The following is a 15,562-nucleotide window of genomic DNA, read 5'->3' on the forward strand; positions in this document are numbered from 1 at the left end:
ACAATTGGCAGAGCCGGGCTTCGAACCCGTGACCCCTGATTCCAAAGCCCGGGCTCTTTCCACCGAGCCACGCTGCTTCTGTGTTGGCAGGAGGCGACCCCTCCCACCTTGGCCTAATCGTGGGGAGGATCTGGGCAGCGTGGGGTGGGGTGGGGGACCCCCTTTCTTTTGTCCCAGAGCTAACCCCCACGTCCTCCTCGTCTGCAGTGTACATGATCAAGCTGGGCACGCTGGAAAACGAGAACACAGCCGAAGTGGAATGGCGCTGGCACCCTTACACCAACACTGCCCGCAAGAGGAAGTTCCTGAGTGTGGAGTAGGAGACTCACCCCACCTCTCTCCCCCACTCCACCTGACTCTCCCCCCGAACGGGGCTCCACGCGGCAACCGTTCGGCTCCACCCTTGGGCTCCCCGCTTCCCTTCAGGGAGGACCCGGAGCCCCCGTGCCCTGGGCCACAGACTTTATTTTCCTTCATTGTCAGTACAATAAAGACAGTCTCTCACTGAAACGTCTCCTGGCCACAACCCGCCCGCAGCTGTGGCCAAGCGTCCCGTTCCGAGGGGAAAGTTGAGTGCGCGGCTCTCTCTGGGAGCAGAGGACGGCTCTGTTCTTCTGCCTGTCCGGCCTGGGAGCCCTGATGCAGGGGCATCCTAACAAGAGGCCCGCCCCGGGCCTCTTCCTCTATATGCGGCTCCATTCAGCCGGAGGGTCTCGGGGACCTTTAGGTTTCCCGATGCGAATGTTGAAGCCTGAGGTGGAGGGGAGGAGGGGGGTCAGGGAGCACCCGGTGCTTCCGACGGATCCATCCTCCCACCGCTTGCCCCCACCGTCTACCTAAGTTGCTGGGGTGCAGCCCAGTCGCGCTGTTGCTCCTGGCTGTGATGTCTCCTATGTCCTCATATGCCCCCGATGCTGGATTTTTGGAGGTGCCTGGAGAGGAGAAACTGCCCCCGCCTCCCGCGACAACCCACCCGGAAATACGGTTTACGTCTGCCTGCGTCCGGCCCAGGCCTGCCTCTTCCACCCTCTCGCTGCCCGGGGCCGTCCACTGCCACCTTCACAGCGGGGCTGCTGTTCGCCTTTGGTTAGTCTTTTTTGTTCTCTTGTTGGTGTTGGTATTTAAGTGCTTACTACACACCAAGCACTGTGCTAGACATCGGGATAGCTACAAGATAACAAAGTTGACGCCGTCTCTGGCCACTGGGAGCTCTCAGTCTAAATGGTGCGGGGGTGGGGGTAGGTTTAATCTCTGTTTTACAACTGAGGAAACAGACCCAGAAGTTAAATGACTTGTCCAAGGTCACGCAGCGGAAAACGGGTAGAGCTGAGATTGGAATCCAGGGCCTCTGACACCGCCGAGTCCCCCCTCCCCCCCCCCCCCCCCCCCCTCGTTCTGTACTTAATAATGATGGCATTTGTTAAGCACTTACTATGTGCAAAGCACTGTTCTAAGCGCTGGGGGGGATATAACATGATCAGGTTGTCCCACGTGGGGCTCACAGTCAATCCCCATTTACAGATGAGATAACTGAGGCTCAGAGAAGTTAGGTGACTTGCCCAAGGTCACACAGCAGACGTGGCGGAGCCGGGATTCGAACCCATGACCTCTGACTCCAAAGCCCGGGCTCTTTCCACTGAGCCACGCTGCTTGTTCCACTTGGTCCCACTGCTAGTCGCCTTAACAACCCAACTAGACTGTGAGCCCGCTGTTGGGTAGGGACTGTCTCTAGATGTTGCCAACTTGGACTTCCCAAGCGCTTAGTACAGTGCTCTGCACAAAGTAAGCGCTCAATAAATATGAATGAATGAATGGATGGGGAGGGGTGCTTCAGAGGGAAGGCAGCTCTATTGGTTGAAGTACTTCCCAAGCGCTTAGTACAGTGCTCTGCACAAAGTAAGCGCTCAATAAATATGAATGAATGAATGGATGGGGAGGGGTGCTTCAGAGGGAAGGCAGCTCTATTGGTTGAAGTACTTCCCAAGCGCTTAGTACAGTGCTCTGCACACAGTAAGTGCTCAATAAATATGAATGAATGGATGGGGAGGGGTGCTTCAGAGGGAAGGCAGCTCTATTGGTTGGGAGTTCAGTTCCCTTTTCAGCATCTTTCAGTCAATCAATCGTATTGAGCGCTTACTGTGTGCAGAGCACTGTACTAAGCACTTGGGAAGTACAAGTTGAATCTCCCCTTCCCTGCAGTACAAGGGACTCATCTCCCATGTGGCAGAGGGACACCTGCCCCTTCCCGCCCCACCCCACATTACTTACCTCTTTTTCCAGCTGAGGGAGTAAAGACCTGGGGAAAGGAGTGGGGACAGAATTTAGAAAAACCGTTTAAAGCCAGGTAAGAAGGGAGCTGAGGTCGCCCAACGTGGAAAGGCACCCATGGCTGGGTCCCTTTAGGGAACACGGTTGATCCATTTTCTGTAGGGAGGGGAGGGGAAGGTCCAACCTGGGGCTGAGGCTAGCGAAGAGGGGTCAGAGGGAGGAAAGCCAGGGAGTTCTGCGCTGGAAAGGGAGGGCGGGGTGTTCCACAGGAAGAGATGTGGGAGAGGTCTCTGCTCCAGTAGGGAGGCAAGGCCCTAACCCCTTAAAAATGCCATTATTAACCCGAGACTCACCGGGGGTAGCAGGTTTCTCAGGAGAGTTTTCCCATTGCCATTGCTGGGGACCGGCGAGGGGCTATCTGCTGCGGTGAAAAGGAGGGGAGAAAGAAGGGACGCCCGTTGCGGCGGCCCAGCTCTCGTTTACCCCCTGGAAGTGGGAATGGGAGCCCGGAGCCCCCCCTCCCGGCTCCAACTGCTGCCGCCCTCCACGCGCCCCCCGTTCCTCTTCTAGACCCGGAAGCTGCTCCGGCCGTGTTGGTGGTGCCCGGCCGGTCCTCCGACCTCACCTGGGCTGGGGAAGTTCACTTGGGTGTACTCGGTTGCGGGCGCGGGTCGGTGGCTGGGACTGCCGGGGAGAGAGCTGGTGGGGCGGGAGACCCTGAGCTCCGGAGGGGCCTCGTCCGGGCTGGTGCCCCGCTGGGTCCGGGGCCGGACCGTGCTGTACAACGGGACCTCTGCCGGGGCCGAGCCCCCCGCCGCCACGTTGTCATACTGGGGTTCCCGAGGCTTGGAGTCGGAAGAGGGGGGAGGGGGCCCTCGCTTGTGGACCACGGCGTAGGTGTCGTTCATGCCCCGGGCCGGCTCTGTGGGAGGCAAAGGTCCCACGGGCTCCCCTGGCACAGAGATGCTCCTAGGGGAGAGGAGGAAAAAAAAGGAAAACAAGATCCAGGCCTGGAATGCCCTCCCTCTGCCCATCCGCCAAGCTCGCTCTCTTCCTCCCTTCAAGGCCCTGCTGAGAGCACACCTCCTCCAGGAGGCCTTCCCAGACTGAGCCCCTTCCTTCCTCTCCCCCTCGTCCCCCTCTCCATCCCCCCCATCTTACCTCCTTCCCTTCCCCACAGCACCTGTATATATGTTTGTACATATTTATTACTCTATTTATTTTACTTGTACATAGCTATTCTATTTACTTTATTTTGTTGGTATGTTTGGTTTTGTTCTCTGTCTCCCCCTTTTAGACTGTGAGCCCACTGTTGGGTAGGGACTGTCTCTAGATGTTGCCAATTTGTACTTCCCAAGCGCTTAGTCCAGTGCTCTGCACATAGTAAGCGCTCAATAAATACGATTGATGATGATGATGATGACGATCCAGGTGGGTTTGGGAACCTCAGCCCGCAGTCGACCCCCAACCCTGGGTTACTCCAGCCTCAGTCCCATCCCCGGAGCCAGCAGGCCGTCAAGATCAGGGGCGGCAGTGGGAGAGGGAGAAGTGGTCAACCCTGGTTTTTGGAGAACAGAAACCGGCTGGGCCTGCAGGCGGAATCGAGAGAGGTGGAGGAAACCCGGCTGCCGGAGGCCTCATGGACGCAACCCCACAAAATCAGAAAAGGGCACATTTCCAGCCTGCGGGGAGGAGATGGTTCCCAGCCACAACCACGTAGAGCCTTGACGGAGGGAGCTGTGGGCTAACCTCCCGGAGCCGGGAAGCCGGCTTGGGCTGCCCTCAGGGGAGCTCTCCTCTCCCCATCTTGGGGTCAAATACCCGCCCCCGCCCGATACCGAGTTTTAGAAAACCCATTTGGGACCTGGCAGGCGGGGCTGGTTTTGAGTCGCGGGAGAAGTAGGGAGGATGAGGTGTCGGGATGCGGGGCGTCGAGGCCCAGGACACATTCTGGGGATGAGCAGCCGGCTTGCGGCAGCCCCCGGCCGGTCCCGGTCACGGTGAGGCTCCTCTCGGGAGGAGGTGCGGGATTCCCGGGAGGAGGTGTGGGATTCCCGGGCCGTGATCCTCAGCCCCACCGCTGCAGGCCTACCAGTCAGTGCGGGTCGGGGTGGGAGGTCTGCGGCCTTCTTTCTCGGCTGGCCCCTTGAGCCGGGCCCCTTTTCCCTCCCTGGGGTATCGGTTGGAGGGGGGAAGGGGATCCTACCTTAAGATGTTCGGGGGCGGGCAGGGGGGCGAGGGGTGTCGGCGGCAATGGGGCCGCAGGGAGAGCACGTCGTCATAGAGGGGCAGCAGCCGGCCCTGCGGAGAGGGACACGGGGACACGGGGACACAGAGGGAGATCTAGAGGGGGAGCACGGCAACCCCCTCCCCTCCCCGGGGCCGGACAGCAGGGCCTGGCTGGGCCTACTTAGGCCTGGGTGGGCCCGGTTGGGCCTGACTGGGCCTGGTTGGGCCCAGCGGGGCTGAGCAGGGCTGGGCTTCCTCTGTCAGGAAGTGTCCCAATGTCACTAACCCGCCCTTCTGCGCCGACAAGCAACCTTAACCCCTTGCAGCCCAGCCGGTGGGTAGCCAAGGGGGTGCGAGGGCTTTTCCAGGCTCCTCGAGACCCTCGCAGAAAATCCCCTGCCGCAGGCCGGCGGGGGGTCTTCCCAGCTCCCGCTCCCTTGGGGGAAGCGGGGCCACCAGGGTGGAAAGCCGGGGCACGGTGTGGGGGGCATTGGAGGGCATGACTCACTCCGGAGGGGGTTTAGGGGATCTAGCTGCGGAGCGCCTGCCTCCTCCTCCGTCGGGATCCCTTCTCCCTTCGGCCAGCTAGGGCCTTGAGCGAGGGGAGCCCGGTCAGAGGGGCTCCCGCCGGGCAGCCGAGGGTGCTGGAGGGGGCGAGGCCGGGGGCAAGAAGGGGAGCGGGGGCTCGGACTGGAAAGGAGGCGGCCCACTCTGCGGCTGGACAGCCGGGGCCTTGTGCGTATAGCTATAATCCTATTTATTCTAACGGTTTGGACACCTGTCTACGTGTTTTGGTGTCTGTCTCCCCCTTCTAGACTGTGAGCCCATTGTTGAGTAGGGACCGTCTCTATATAATAATAATAATCATAATAATGGCATTTGTTAAGCGCTTACTACGTGCCAAGCACTGTTCTAAGCGTTGGGGAGGGGGGAAAGGAGGCAGCTGACTCCGCGGCTGGACAGCCCAGGCATTGTGCATATAGCTTTAATTCTATTTATTCTAACAGTTTTGACACCTGTCTACGTGTTTTGTTGTCTGTCTCCCCCTTCTAGACTGTGAGCCCATTGTTGAGTGGGGACCGTCTCTATATAATAATAATAATCATAATAATGGTATTTGTTAAGCGCTTACTACGTGCCAAGCACTGTTCTAAGCGTCGGGGAGGGGGGAAAAGAGGCAGCTGACTCCGCGGCTGGACAGCCCAGGCATTGTGCATATAGCTTTAATTCTATTTATTCTAACAGTTTTGACACCTGTCTACGTGTTTTGTTGTCTGTCTCCCCCTTCTAGACTGTGAGCCCGTTGTCGGGTAGGGACCGTCTCGATATAATAATAATAATGGCATTTGTTAACTCTTACTATGTGCCAAGCACTGTTCTAAGCGCTGGGGTTGGGGGATACAAGGTAATCATGGGGCTCACAGCCTTCATCCCCATTTTCCAGATGAGGTAACTGAGGTCCAGAGAAGTGAAGTGACTTGCCCAAAGTCACACAGCAGACAAGTGGCGGAGCCGGGATTAGAACCCACGACCTCTGACTCCCAATCCCGGGCTCTTTTCCACCAAGCAGAGCAGCTATCTGTTGCCGACTTGTACTTCCCAAGCGCTTAGTACAGTGCTCTGCACACAGTAAGCGCCCAGTAAATACGACTGAATGAATGAATGAATCAGGGCATGGGGGCATCGGGGGGGGCAGAGAAGTAGTGTGGCTCAGTGGAAAGAGCCTGGGCTTGGGAGTCGGAGGTCATGGGTTCTAATCCTGGCTCCGCCACTTATCGGCTGTGTGACTTTGGGCAACATATGTATATATGTTTGTACATATTTATTACTCTATTTATTTATTTTACTTACCTATTCTATTTATTTTATTTTGTTAATATGTTTGGTTTTGTTCTCTGTCTCCCCCTTCCAGACTGTGAGCCCACTGTTGGGTAGGGACTGTCTCTGTATGTTGCCAACTTAGACTTCCCAAGCGCTTAGTCCAGTGCTCTGCACACAGTAAGCGCTCAATAAATACGATTGACTGATTGATAAAAAAAAGTCACTTAACTACTTGGTGCCTCAGTGACCTCATCTGTAAAATGGGGATTAAGACTGTGAGCCCCACGTGGGACAAACTGATCACCCTGTAGCCCCCCCAGCGCTTAGAACAATGTCTTGCACATAGTAAGCGCTTAATAAATATTATTATTATTATTATTATTACTACTACTACTATTATGGCAGAAGGCGGGAGCAGTGCGCCCCCTGGTGGCGGGCGGGAGAACGGTTGGTTCCTACCTCCCCGGCTCCCGCGTGGAGCCCGAGCGCCCTCTAGCGGCCGCAAGCTCTGCTTCGAGGCTTGGGGCTGGAAGCTGCTATACTGTTATAATAATAATAATAATAATAATAATGATAATAACGATAATAATAATAGCATTTGTTAAGCGCTTACTATGTGCCAAGCCCTGTTCTAAGCGCTGGGGAGGCTACAAGGTGATCAGGTTGTCCCACGGGGGGGGCTCCCAGTCTTCATCCCCATTTTCCAGAGGAGGGAACTGAGGCCCAGAGAAGTGAAGTGACTGGCCCAAAGCCACCCAGCTGACCAGCGGTGGAGCCGGGATTAGAACCCATGACCTCTGACTCCCAAGCCCGGGCTCTTTCCACTGAGCCCCGCTGCTGTGTCCCTAGAGTGCCCCGGCCACGGCCAGGGCCATGCAAGCCTCTACCTCCTTGAGGTTCTCACTGTTGAGGGCGGTGGTGTCCAGGGCCACCCGGAACATCTCCGCCACGGTGTGGTACACAAATTTATACTGCTCCTGGTGAGAAGAAGCGGGGACAGGGGAGGGAAGTCATGGGGGAACTCATCTTTTCTGGCTCCCCTCAACCCAGAGGGCTCCCAGCCTGACTGACCTCACTCAGCCTAAGGCCACCCGACTCTCCCCGGGTCGGAGAAGGAATGGGGAAGGGAGGAAAGGGTGGGAACGTCTTCGCTAACTCATGGCGGGGGTGTTGGGAGGGAAAGCCCCCCTTCTGCCCCCAGGCAAGGGTGGAACCCACCCGTCCCACCTCTGTCTGGCTCTTACCTGGGTCTGCACGGCTGAAGGCCGCTGCCGCCGCATCTCCAAAACAATGTCAAAGATGCTGAAATTGGGAGGGATCCTCTGGAGTCGGAAACACGGCGGGGAGAGCAGCTGAGAGGAGGGGTCTCCCCCCTCCCCCCGATACAGCTCATTTTTAGACTGTGAGCCCACTGTTGGGTAGGGACTGTCTCTATATGTTGCCAACTTGTACTTCCCAAGCGCTTAGTACAGTGCTCTGCACACAGTAAGTGCTCAATAAATACAACTGATTGATTCACACACACACACACACATTCATGGACTGGCACCCGCAAGCAGGCCTACACAGGTACACCCACACAAACTCCCGACTCTTCAGGACTGGTACTTCCCAAGCGCTTAGTACAGCGCTCTGCACGCAGTAAGCGCTCAATAAAGACGATCGACTGACTGACCGGTACCTGCTTGAGGAGGAGATGGCGAACATAATCGACGGTGCATATCACACCCGTCCGGCCACAGCCAGCACTGAGGGAGAGGGATACAGAGTCAGGGGTCCGGGGAGGGAAGCGGGAGCGGAGAGAGAGCGAGGATGGGCTGCGGAGAGGTTTCAGGAAGTGGAAGGGGACGGTGGTGCCAATTCAGGGGAGGTGGGACTGTGGTGAACCCTGGGCTGGGGGAGGGACTCTAATTCGGGAAGGGGCAGGGTTATGGGTTTGGGGAGAAGAGAAGGAGGGAGAGAGGGGATCGCATACCTGCAGTGGACACAGAGAGGGGCAGGATCATCCCCCTTGGTTCTCCGCGCCTCCTCCACCATGGACAGAAAGTGGCCCGTGTTGTCAGGAATGCCCCGGTCTGGCCATGCCACATAGTGAAACTGGCTCAGCGCTCGCGTGTCCTACCAGTCCCGACAGATTATGGGCCTTTCTCCAGGACACAGCCCCCACCCTTCCTGATCCCCTTCCACTCCCGGAGATCGAGGGGCACCCGGATGGCTTTAAGGCAGAAGATAGTCTCCTGGGAGTTGGGGCTGGGGACATCCCCCTACGGGACCTCTGCTGAGAAGGCCCAGTTTAGTATGGGGGGCAGTAGCGGTGAATGCTAATCCAAAAGTCTGGTCATGTGGAAATAATTTTTTAAAATATATTAACTAAAAACAAAATGAGTTTCAACAGGGAAGCAGCAAGCCTGGAAGTCATAAGGACCTGGGTTCTAGTCCCGGCTCTGCCACTTGTCTGCTCTGTGGTCCTGGGCAAGCCACTTCACTTCTCTATGCCTCAGTTACCTCATCTGTAAAGTGGGGATTAAAAGAGAAGCAGCGTGGCTCAGTGGAAAGAGCAGGGGCTTGGGAGTCAGAGGTCATGGGTTCAAATCCCGGCTCCGCCAGTTGTCAGCTGTGCGACTTTGGGCAAGTCACTTAACTTCTCTGGGCCTCAGTTACCTCATCTGTAAAATGGGGATTAAGACCGTGAGCCCTACGTGGTTCAACCTGATCACCTTGTATCCTCCCCAGTGCTTAGAACAGTGCTTTGCACATAGTAAGTGCTTAACAAATGCCATTATTATTATTATTAAAAAAACTGTGAGTTTTATGTGGGACACAGACTTTGTCCAATCTCATAAGCTTGTATCTACCCCAGTGCTTAGTACAGTGCCTGGCACATAGTAAGCCCCTAACAAATACCATTTTAAAAAATCCCCACTATCAACTGCATTAGCAATAAAATTCTGGAACTATAAAGACAAAGGAATGGCAGAGAAAGCCCTTTCCACAGGCATCAGTCTGCAGTTGGCACGTATATGTATAGCTGGCATTGTTTAGTCTTATCATGACTCCGAGCAGCCCCGCTGGCTGCTTGTCGGCAAATACTAACAGTTTCAGAATCTTAACGCTATCTTCATTACTCATAACCAGAGGAGAAAATGAGGTGAAGAATTTTGCAGATTTGGCTGCGCATTTCTAGTGAGCCCAAAGCCTTTACCCCTGAAGTCTTCACCACACGCTTTGAGGTGAGGGGTCCCTATTCCTCAGATTGGCCTCCCCTCCAGTCCCTTCTCCTTGAGTGGTGATTGAGCTGTGACTCCTTCATGGAAGCAGGGGGAGGGAAAGGGCTGGAGGGGTCGAGGGGGTGAGGAAGGGATTCCTTGGGGCGCGACTGCAGCCTCCCACGCTTACCCTCTGGAAGGTGACGGTCAGAGACCGCAGCAACACATCCGGGTTCAGCTGCTTTTCCCTTGCCTTCCCAACAGAAGAACAAGGGGACAGAGCCATAGAGAGAAGAAGAGAGGAGAGAAAGTTATAAAGTTGCAATGGCGCAAGCCAGTTTTAGGTGACCTCTCCCTCCCCGTCTTGCTCCTCTCCGTTTCCCCTGGAAAAACAGGTCCCCCCCAACCAGAGCCCGGTCCCCCATTTACCTGGACGACAGAGAACGGTCCGATCTGGAGCGGTTCCTGCTCCAGGGGCCAGTACCGCTCACATTTTTTCTGGGGAGGGAAGGAAGGTGAGAGCTCCAGAGTCCACAACCAAGGTGGATGGTAATGACACTCATTGTCTCCAGAGACGGAGACGGGTCCCCAAGAAGAGACTGGATTTCGGACATAACAGCCAAGGTCCAGATGACAGCCACGGCAGTGACGGAGCAGAGCTGGAGGGGGCCAGAGGCCAAGGAGAAAGGCTGGGGTGAGGAGGACGACGCAGAGAAGAGGCCGGGAGGACAGTGATGGGGACTGGGGAACAGAGGTGAGGTTGTGGGAGAGGGGGACGAGGGGAATGGAGGTTGGGCATGGCGGGAAGAGAGAGCAGGGCCCAGAGTCCGTGAGGGGAGCCGGGGGGACATTTAGGGGGCCGAGGGACATAAAAGGGACCCCAGAAGGAGCGTGAGGACAGCAAGAAGAACAGGGACAGAGGAGAGAGCGAGGTGCGGAGGCGGTGTTGACGAACTCTTACCTTGCCATTCTCAAACTCCCGGCAGGCCATGATGATCACCTGAGGAGGCATCAGCCCCAGAAGGGAAAGGACAGGCCTCGTTTTTCTCGGCCACTTCTTGGATTCACCACGTGGCCCCTCCACCCGCGCCGGTCTCCCAACCACACTGACCTTCACGTGGTACTGCCAGATCATCTTCCAGAAGTCCAGCAAGGTGTGAGCCAGTGGTCCTTGAGTGGCTATGTAGCCCTTCCGGCCGTCCACTCCCTGGGTGCACGGGAAGGGTCAGCAACATATTGGGAACAAGATATTCTACCCTTGGAGGCCCCCATCCCCTCTCCTGTTCAATGCAGAACAGGCTGGTCATCTGGAAGAGAACCTGCTCCTTGGGTCTCCAGCCCCAGCCTTTCATAATTATGGTACTTGTTTAAGCGCTTATTCTGCGCCAAGCACTGTTCTAAGCACTGGGGTAGATACAAGTTAATCAGGTTGGGCACCGTCCACGTCCCACATAGGGCTCACACTCTTAATCCCCATTTTACAGGTGAGGTTACTGAGCTCCAGAGAAGTGAAGTGACTTGTCCAAAGTCACCCAGAGGACACGTGGCAGAGCTAGGACTAGAACCCAGGTCCTTCTGACCCTCAGGCTTGTGTTCTAGCCACTAAGCCACTCTGGCCTCTCCACCGCTGGAGAGGAGACAAGCTGGCTCAGGAGTAGGGCTTGGCAACTGGGAATGGCTAGGTGGGGAAGTGTTCATGATTAGGGCCTCGTCTAGAGCGAAGCTTCCCCTCCCACCCTGGCCTGTCCCGGCTTCCCCCAAGTCCTCCAGCCTTTGGAGACCTGGATGAAGTTGGCGTTGATGTAGTCTGTCTGCCCATCCTCCTCCAACAGGGTCAGGGGCACCCGGGTCTGGTCATCTGGCGGGGAAGGGGAAAGAGCTGGAATCAGGCCAGCCGAGGGCTCCCACCCCCACCCAGAGGTGGCCGATCTAGGGTTGACCGGAGTCGCTGAGATTAAGAAACGGACGAGCGAGGGAGGTGGGGGAGAGAGCCAGTGTGGGATGCGTGTGTGTATGTGCGTGTAGTGGGGTGGGGGTGGGTGGTGAACAACTCTGAGGATCCAGTTGAGACCAGGCTGAGGGTTGGTTGGGCTAAACTGAAGATGGAAACCAGCAAGTCTTTCCCCATTCCTCCCTCCCTCTGGCCCCTTCTCCAGTGGTCTCAGAGCAGATGACCGTCCCGTCCACCCCCCCAGGCCCAAATTTCCCCCTGACCACACAGGAAAGCCCCCTTCTCTTACAAGGCAGGATGTCTTTGTATCGGTTTTTTTTCAGGTTGTCTTTGCTAGCGCCCGTCTCCATGGAGAAGTTACTGTCCCCTCGCCACGCGGCTGAGCGGGTCCGGATGTCCTGACCAGAGAAGCACCACACGTGAGCTGGCCCTGGGCCCGGGGAGAGTAAGCCCAGCGCAGCACCCCACAACCCCCACGTGAGGTAGGCCCGAGGGGGAGCCCACTGGGTGGGGCTCCGAAGGCTGCCTGGAGGAGTAAGAGATGGAACATCCCCTTTCTGCCCAAGTCACGGTCGAGTCCATCTCGGGGCAGTGAGGGCTCTTCCCCTGCAGCTCTCCAGCTCAGCAACCCGGGCCGCTTCCTCGCTGCCCCTCTCCCCAACCCTGATGCTCGGCGATGTCTCCCCTCCAGCCCAGATTCTGTCCCGTGTTTGGTTTCCAGCCCCTCGAGGGCTCCCCCTTAATCGTAATCATAATCCTGGAGTTTGTTAAGCACTTACTACGTGTCAAGCACCGTACTAAGCGGATAGATACAGAATATTCAGATAGGCTACAGTCTCTGTCCCACATGAGGCCTCCGGTCTAAGTAGGAGGGAGAACAGGTATTGAATCCCTATTTTAATGAATCGGTCAACCAGTTGGCATTTACTTAGGACTGTACTAAGAGCTTGGGAGAGCACAATGCAACGTGGTTGGTAGACCCATTTCCTGCCCACAGTGAGCTTAAAGTCTCGAGTTGAGGAAACGAAGGCACAGAGGAGTTAAATGACTTCTCCAAGCTGGGGTTAGAACTCAGGTCCTCTGACTACCCAGGCCTGTGCTCTTTCCACCAGTACACACTCCTTCTCTCCTTCCCTTCCCTTATCCCAGGGTCCACCACTACCGTCATTTCTGGGCTCCTCCTGCAGTTTGGTCTGGGGAGGAAGGGAGGGAGAGAGGGAGAGGCTGGACTTCTGAATTTTCTGTGCCGTGTTGGAGGGGGTCTCCTTGGGGTAACTGTCATCGTGGGAGGGTGCATTTCTCCAGAACGGGGAGCCGCGGAGGAGGTGGTGGCTGCGGAAACTCTCACACCCGTCCCACTCCCCCACAGGCAGCACCAACCCTACCTGATGGCTTAGTGGGAAGGTGGTTTGAGGCTGGGAGGGGACCGGGCGACAGTGGACAGTGGCTTGGCGGCTCTGGAGGAACTCCCCCTCCCAGGCAGGGGCCCTGGGAACAGGAGGGTGACTGAGTTTGGAACCACGTGGAGTTTGGTGTGCAGCAGGAGCCAAGCACCTAGTCTCCCAACTGCTTTTTGAGGCGCTGCCGCCCTCTGGGTCCCGGTTAAACCGGCTGCACAGCCCTCCCCGAGCCCAGTTCCCCTCCGGCCCCCGCCACACACTGGCTGGGCTGGTTCTGCCACTTGAAGCAGGGGCAGAGGAGACGTCGTCTTCCCAATTAGGAGAACCTCAATCTCTAGGGTGGTGGAGGACAGCGGGGTCACGATGGCCCGGTTGGCCCCTGCGGGGCGAGAGCCAAGAGCTCCCTTCGCCAAGTGCTCCCTGCTGGCCTTGCAGGTTTGTCCCTGGCCCAGTTCCCGGGGCACGCTCGAAGTCTGCTGAAAAGTGGGCTCGCAGGAGGATCACCCGGCTGTGCCCTTCTTGGAGACACAGCTCCCCACCTCGTGCCCAGGAGACATGCCGGCAGCCCAGTCAGGCTCCCCAGACAATGAGCTGTGGGGCCAGCACAGCTTTTCCATAAGTACGAGCCCTGAGTGATGGGGGCAGAGTAGGTGGGGGAAGGAAGACTCTGGAAACACTGAGGCCAAGCGAAGAATCAGGGTTTGGGGGTGGGGAGTCCAGCTCCGATTCCCCGGGCTCTACCCCCCTCTCTTGCTACCCTGTCATGGTTTTGGGACTCCCCCTTGTTTCCCTGCCTTTCCTGCTGCCTTCACCTCCTCTGGTGGGGAGGAATAGGGGGGCCCTCAGAAAGAGATCCCTGCGGAAAATGGGTTTCTTCAACCCAATCCAGTAGGCTCACCATTGCTACGTTAACCCTTGGGAACCATCACCTGCTCCCCCAGAGCCCAAACTCCTGCTTCGGAGCTCTTTGCAGCCCCCAGTCTCCCACATCTCCACAAAGGCGACCTAGCTCCTCCGGTCTCATAATAATAATAATAATACTGGCATTTATTAAGTACTTACTATGTGCAAAGCACTGTTCTAAGTGCTGGGGAAGTTACAAGGTGATCAGGTTGTCCCACGGGGAGCTCACAGTCTTAAACCCCATTTTACAGATGAGGGAACTGAGGCACAGAGAATAATAATAATAATAATGATGGCATTTATTAAGCACTTACTATGTGCAAAGCACTGTTCTAAGCGCTGGGGAGGTTACAAGGTGATCAGGTTGTTCCACAGGGGGCTCACAGTCTTAATCCCCATTTTACGGATGAGGGAGCTGAGGCACAGAGAAGTGAAGTGACTTGCCCAAAGTCACACAGCTGACGATTGGTGGAGCTGGGATTCGAACCCATGACCTCTGACTCCAAAGCCACTGAGCCACAGGCAGATAATGTCCTGTTCACCCCTAATCCCTGTCCCCGTTCCCCCAGGTAAGCCAGAGCCCCTCAAGTTGGGCTGCTCGTCTCTCAGTTCTGTCTACCAGACTTGCTCCCTCCTTGCAGCTCACAGCCTGGGGAGCTTCTGGTTGAGGGGGTGCGGAGTGGCTGGGTGGGGGTCTCAAAAGAAGTCACTGGAGAGATGGAAAGGGAGCAGACAAGGAGAATAGAGAATAAAATGGAAAGGAGAAGGAGGAGGAGAAAGAGGAAGAGGAGGGGAATGATGGGAGGAGGAAAAGGGAAAATAGGGTCCAAGGGAGGGAGGGAGGGAGAGGAAGAAAGCAAGCAGGAGGCAGAGGAGGGAGAAGGAAAAAGAGGAGTATCAGTAAAAGAGCTTCTGGTGGGGGGGTCTCAAAAGAAGTCACTGGAGAGATGGAAAGGTAGCAGACAAGGAGAATAGAGAATAAAATGGAAAGGAAAAGGAGGAGGAGAAAGAGGAAGAGGAGGGGAATGATGGGAGGAGGAAAAGGGAAAATAGGGTCCAAGGGAGGGAGGGAGTGAGAGGAAGAAAGCAAGCAGGAGGCAGAGGGGGGAGAAGGAAAAAGAGGAGTATCAGTAAAAGAAGTGAGTATCAGAGCGGGTTGTGAGCAGAGAACTGTGAGAATGGAGGAAACTGGGAAAGGAGCTACGTATCCCTGTCCTGGACCTGAGGGGAGCCAAGGAGGGGAAACTGGGGACCCCTGGGCCCCCAAGGGGGAGGGGCGGCTGGAACTCACATTGAACTCCCCGGCGATGACTGCCTCCTCCTGCCCACCCCGGGCGTCCACCTGGGCCAGGAAAGCCCGCAGGTTCTCCAGGGAGCGGCTCATCGTGGGGGCCCCGGGGCCAGAGGGCGGGCCAGGCCGGTGGCCCCAAACTGGGGGAGCAGCCCAGGAGCAGCCCAGGAGCAGCCCAGGTAGGCGGGAGACTGAAGGGGAAGTGGAGGCTCTGACAGCGGCCAGAGCTGTGGGACCGCCCAGCCTAGGCCTCACAGCCAATGGGACGGGGAAAGAGGGGCCAGGAGAGGGGAGGAGGTGGGGGGGGAGGAGAAATGGGGGGGGGGGAGAAAGAGGAGGGACACAGGAGGACAGGGGACAGGCCCTAACCTAGCCAGGGACACCTTCAAAGCCTTGACAGGATCACTGTGGGAAGGAGTTGGTCCTCACCCCAGGGTGAGGGGCTCAGAGAGCTGCAGCCGGCCCCTTCTCCTTCAGGGCAGTCTCCAGAGCT

The 15,562-nt window shown here is 56.8% G+C and overlaps 2 protein-coding genes across 3 annotated transcripts in view; one reads left to right on the top strand and one right to left on the bottom strand.

Annotated features, from left to right (window-relative positions):
• IMP4 (IMP U3 small nucleolar ribonucleoprotein 4) overlaps positions 1-510 on the top strand; it is a 13,921-nt gene extending 13,411 nt beyond the window's left edge. The window contains exon 9 of the mRNA XM_038747874.1: positions 208-510. Coding sequence (XP_038603802.1) covers positions 208-320 — 113 coding nt within the window. The 3' untranslated portion in view covers positions 321-510. The remainder of the gene's footprint in view (positions 1-207) is intronic.
• On the bottom strand, positions 450-15,204 carry PTPN18 (protein tyrosine phosphatase non-receptor type 18). 2 transcript variants are annotated; one of them, XM_038747873.1, is made up of 17 exons: positions 15,070-15,204; positions 11,765-11,873; positions 11,306-11,382; positions 10,636-10,731; positions 10,486-10,524; positions 9,954-10,022; positions 9,715-9,777; positions 8,294-8,436; positions 8,000-8,066; positions 7,563-7,640; positions 7,206-7,295; positions 4,475-4,569; positions 2,894-3,237; positions 2,622-2,686; positions 2,269-2,296; positions 837-956; positions 450-751 (listed from the first exon to the last, which is right to left on the bottom strand). In XM_038747873.1, the coding sequence occupies exons 1-17, from the start codon at positions 15,160-15,162 to the stop codon at positions 684-686; spliced, it is 1,644 nt and encodes a 547-aa protein (XP_038603801.1). In that variant the 5' UTR covers positions 15,163-15,204; the 3' UTR covers positions 450-683. The 2 variants fall into 2 exon arrangements, with proteins under 2 accessions (XP_038603801.1, XP_038603800.1); XM_038747872.1 differs by having other exon boundaries at positions 2,622-2,689.
• Positions 15,205-15,562: the final 358 nt, after the last annotated feature.

This window comes from Tachyglossus aculeatus, chromosome 6 (genome assembly GCF_015852505.1).
Source record: "Tachyglossus aculeatus isolate mTacAcu1 chromosome 6, mTacAcu1.pri, whole genome shotgun sequence".
In the NCBI taxonomy this organism is placed as follows: Eukaryota; Metazoa; Chordata; class Mammalia; order Monotremata; family Tachyglossidae; genus Tachyglossus; species Tachyglossus aculeatus.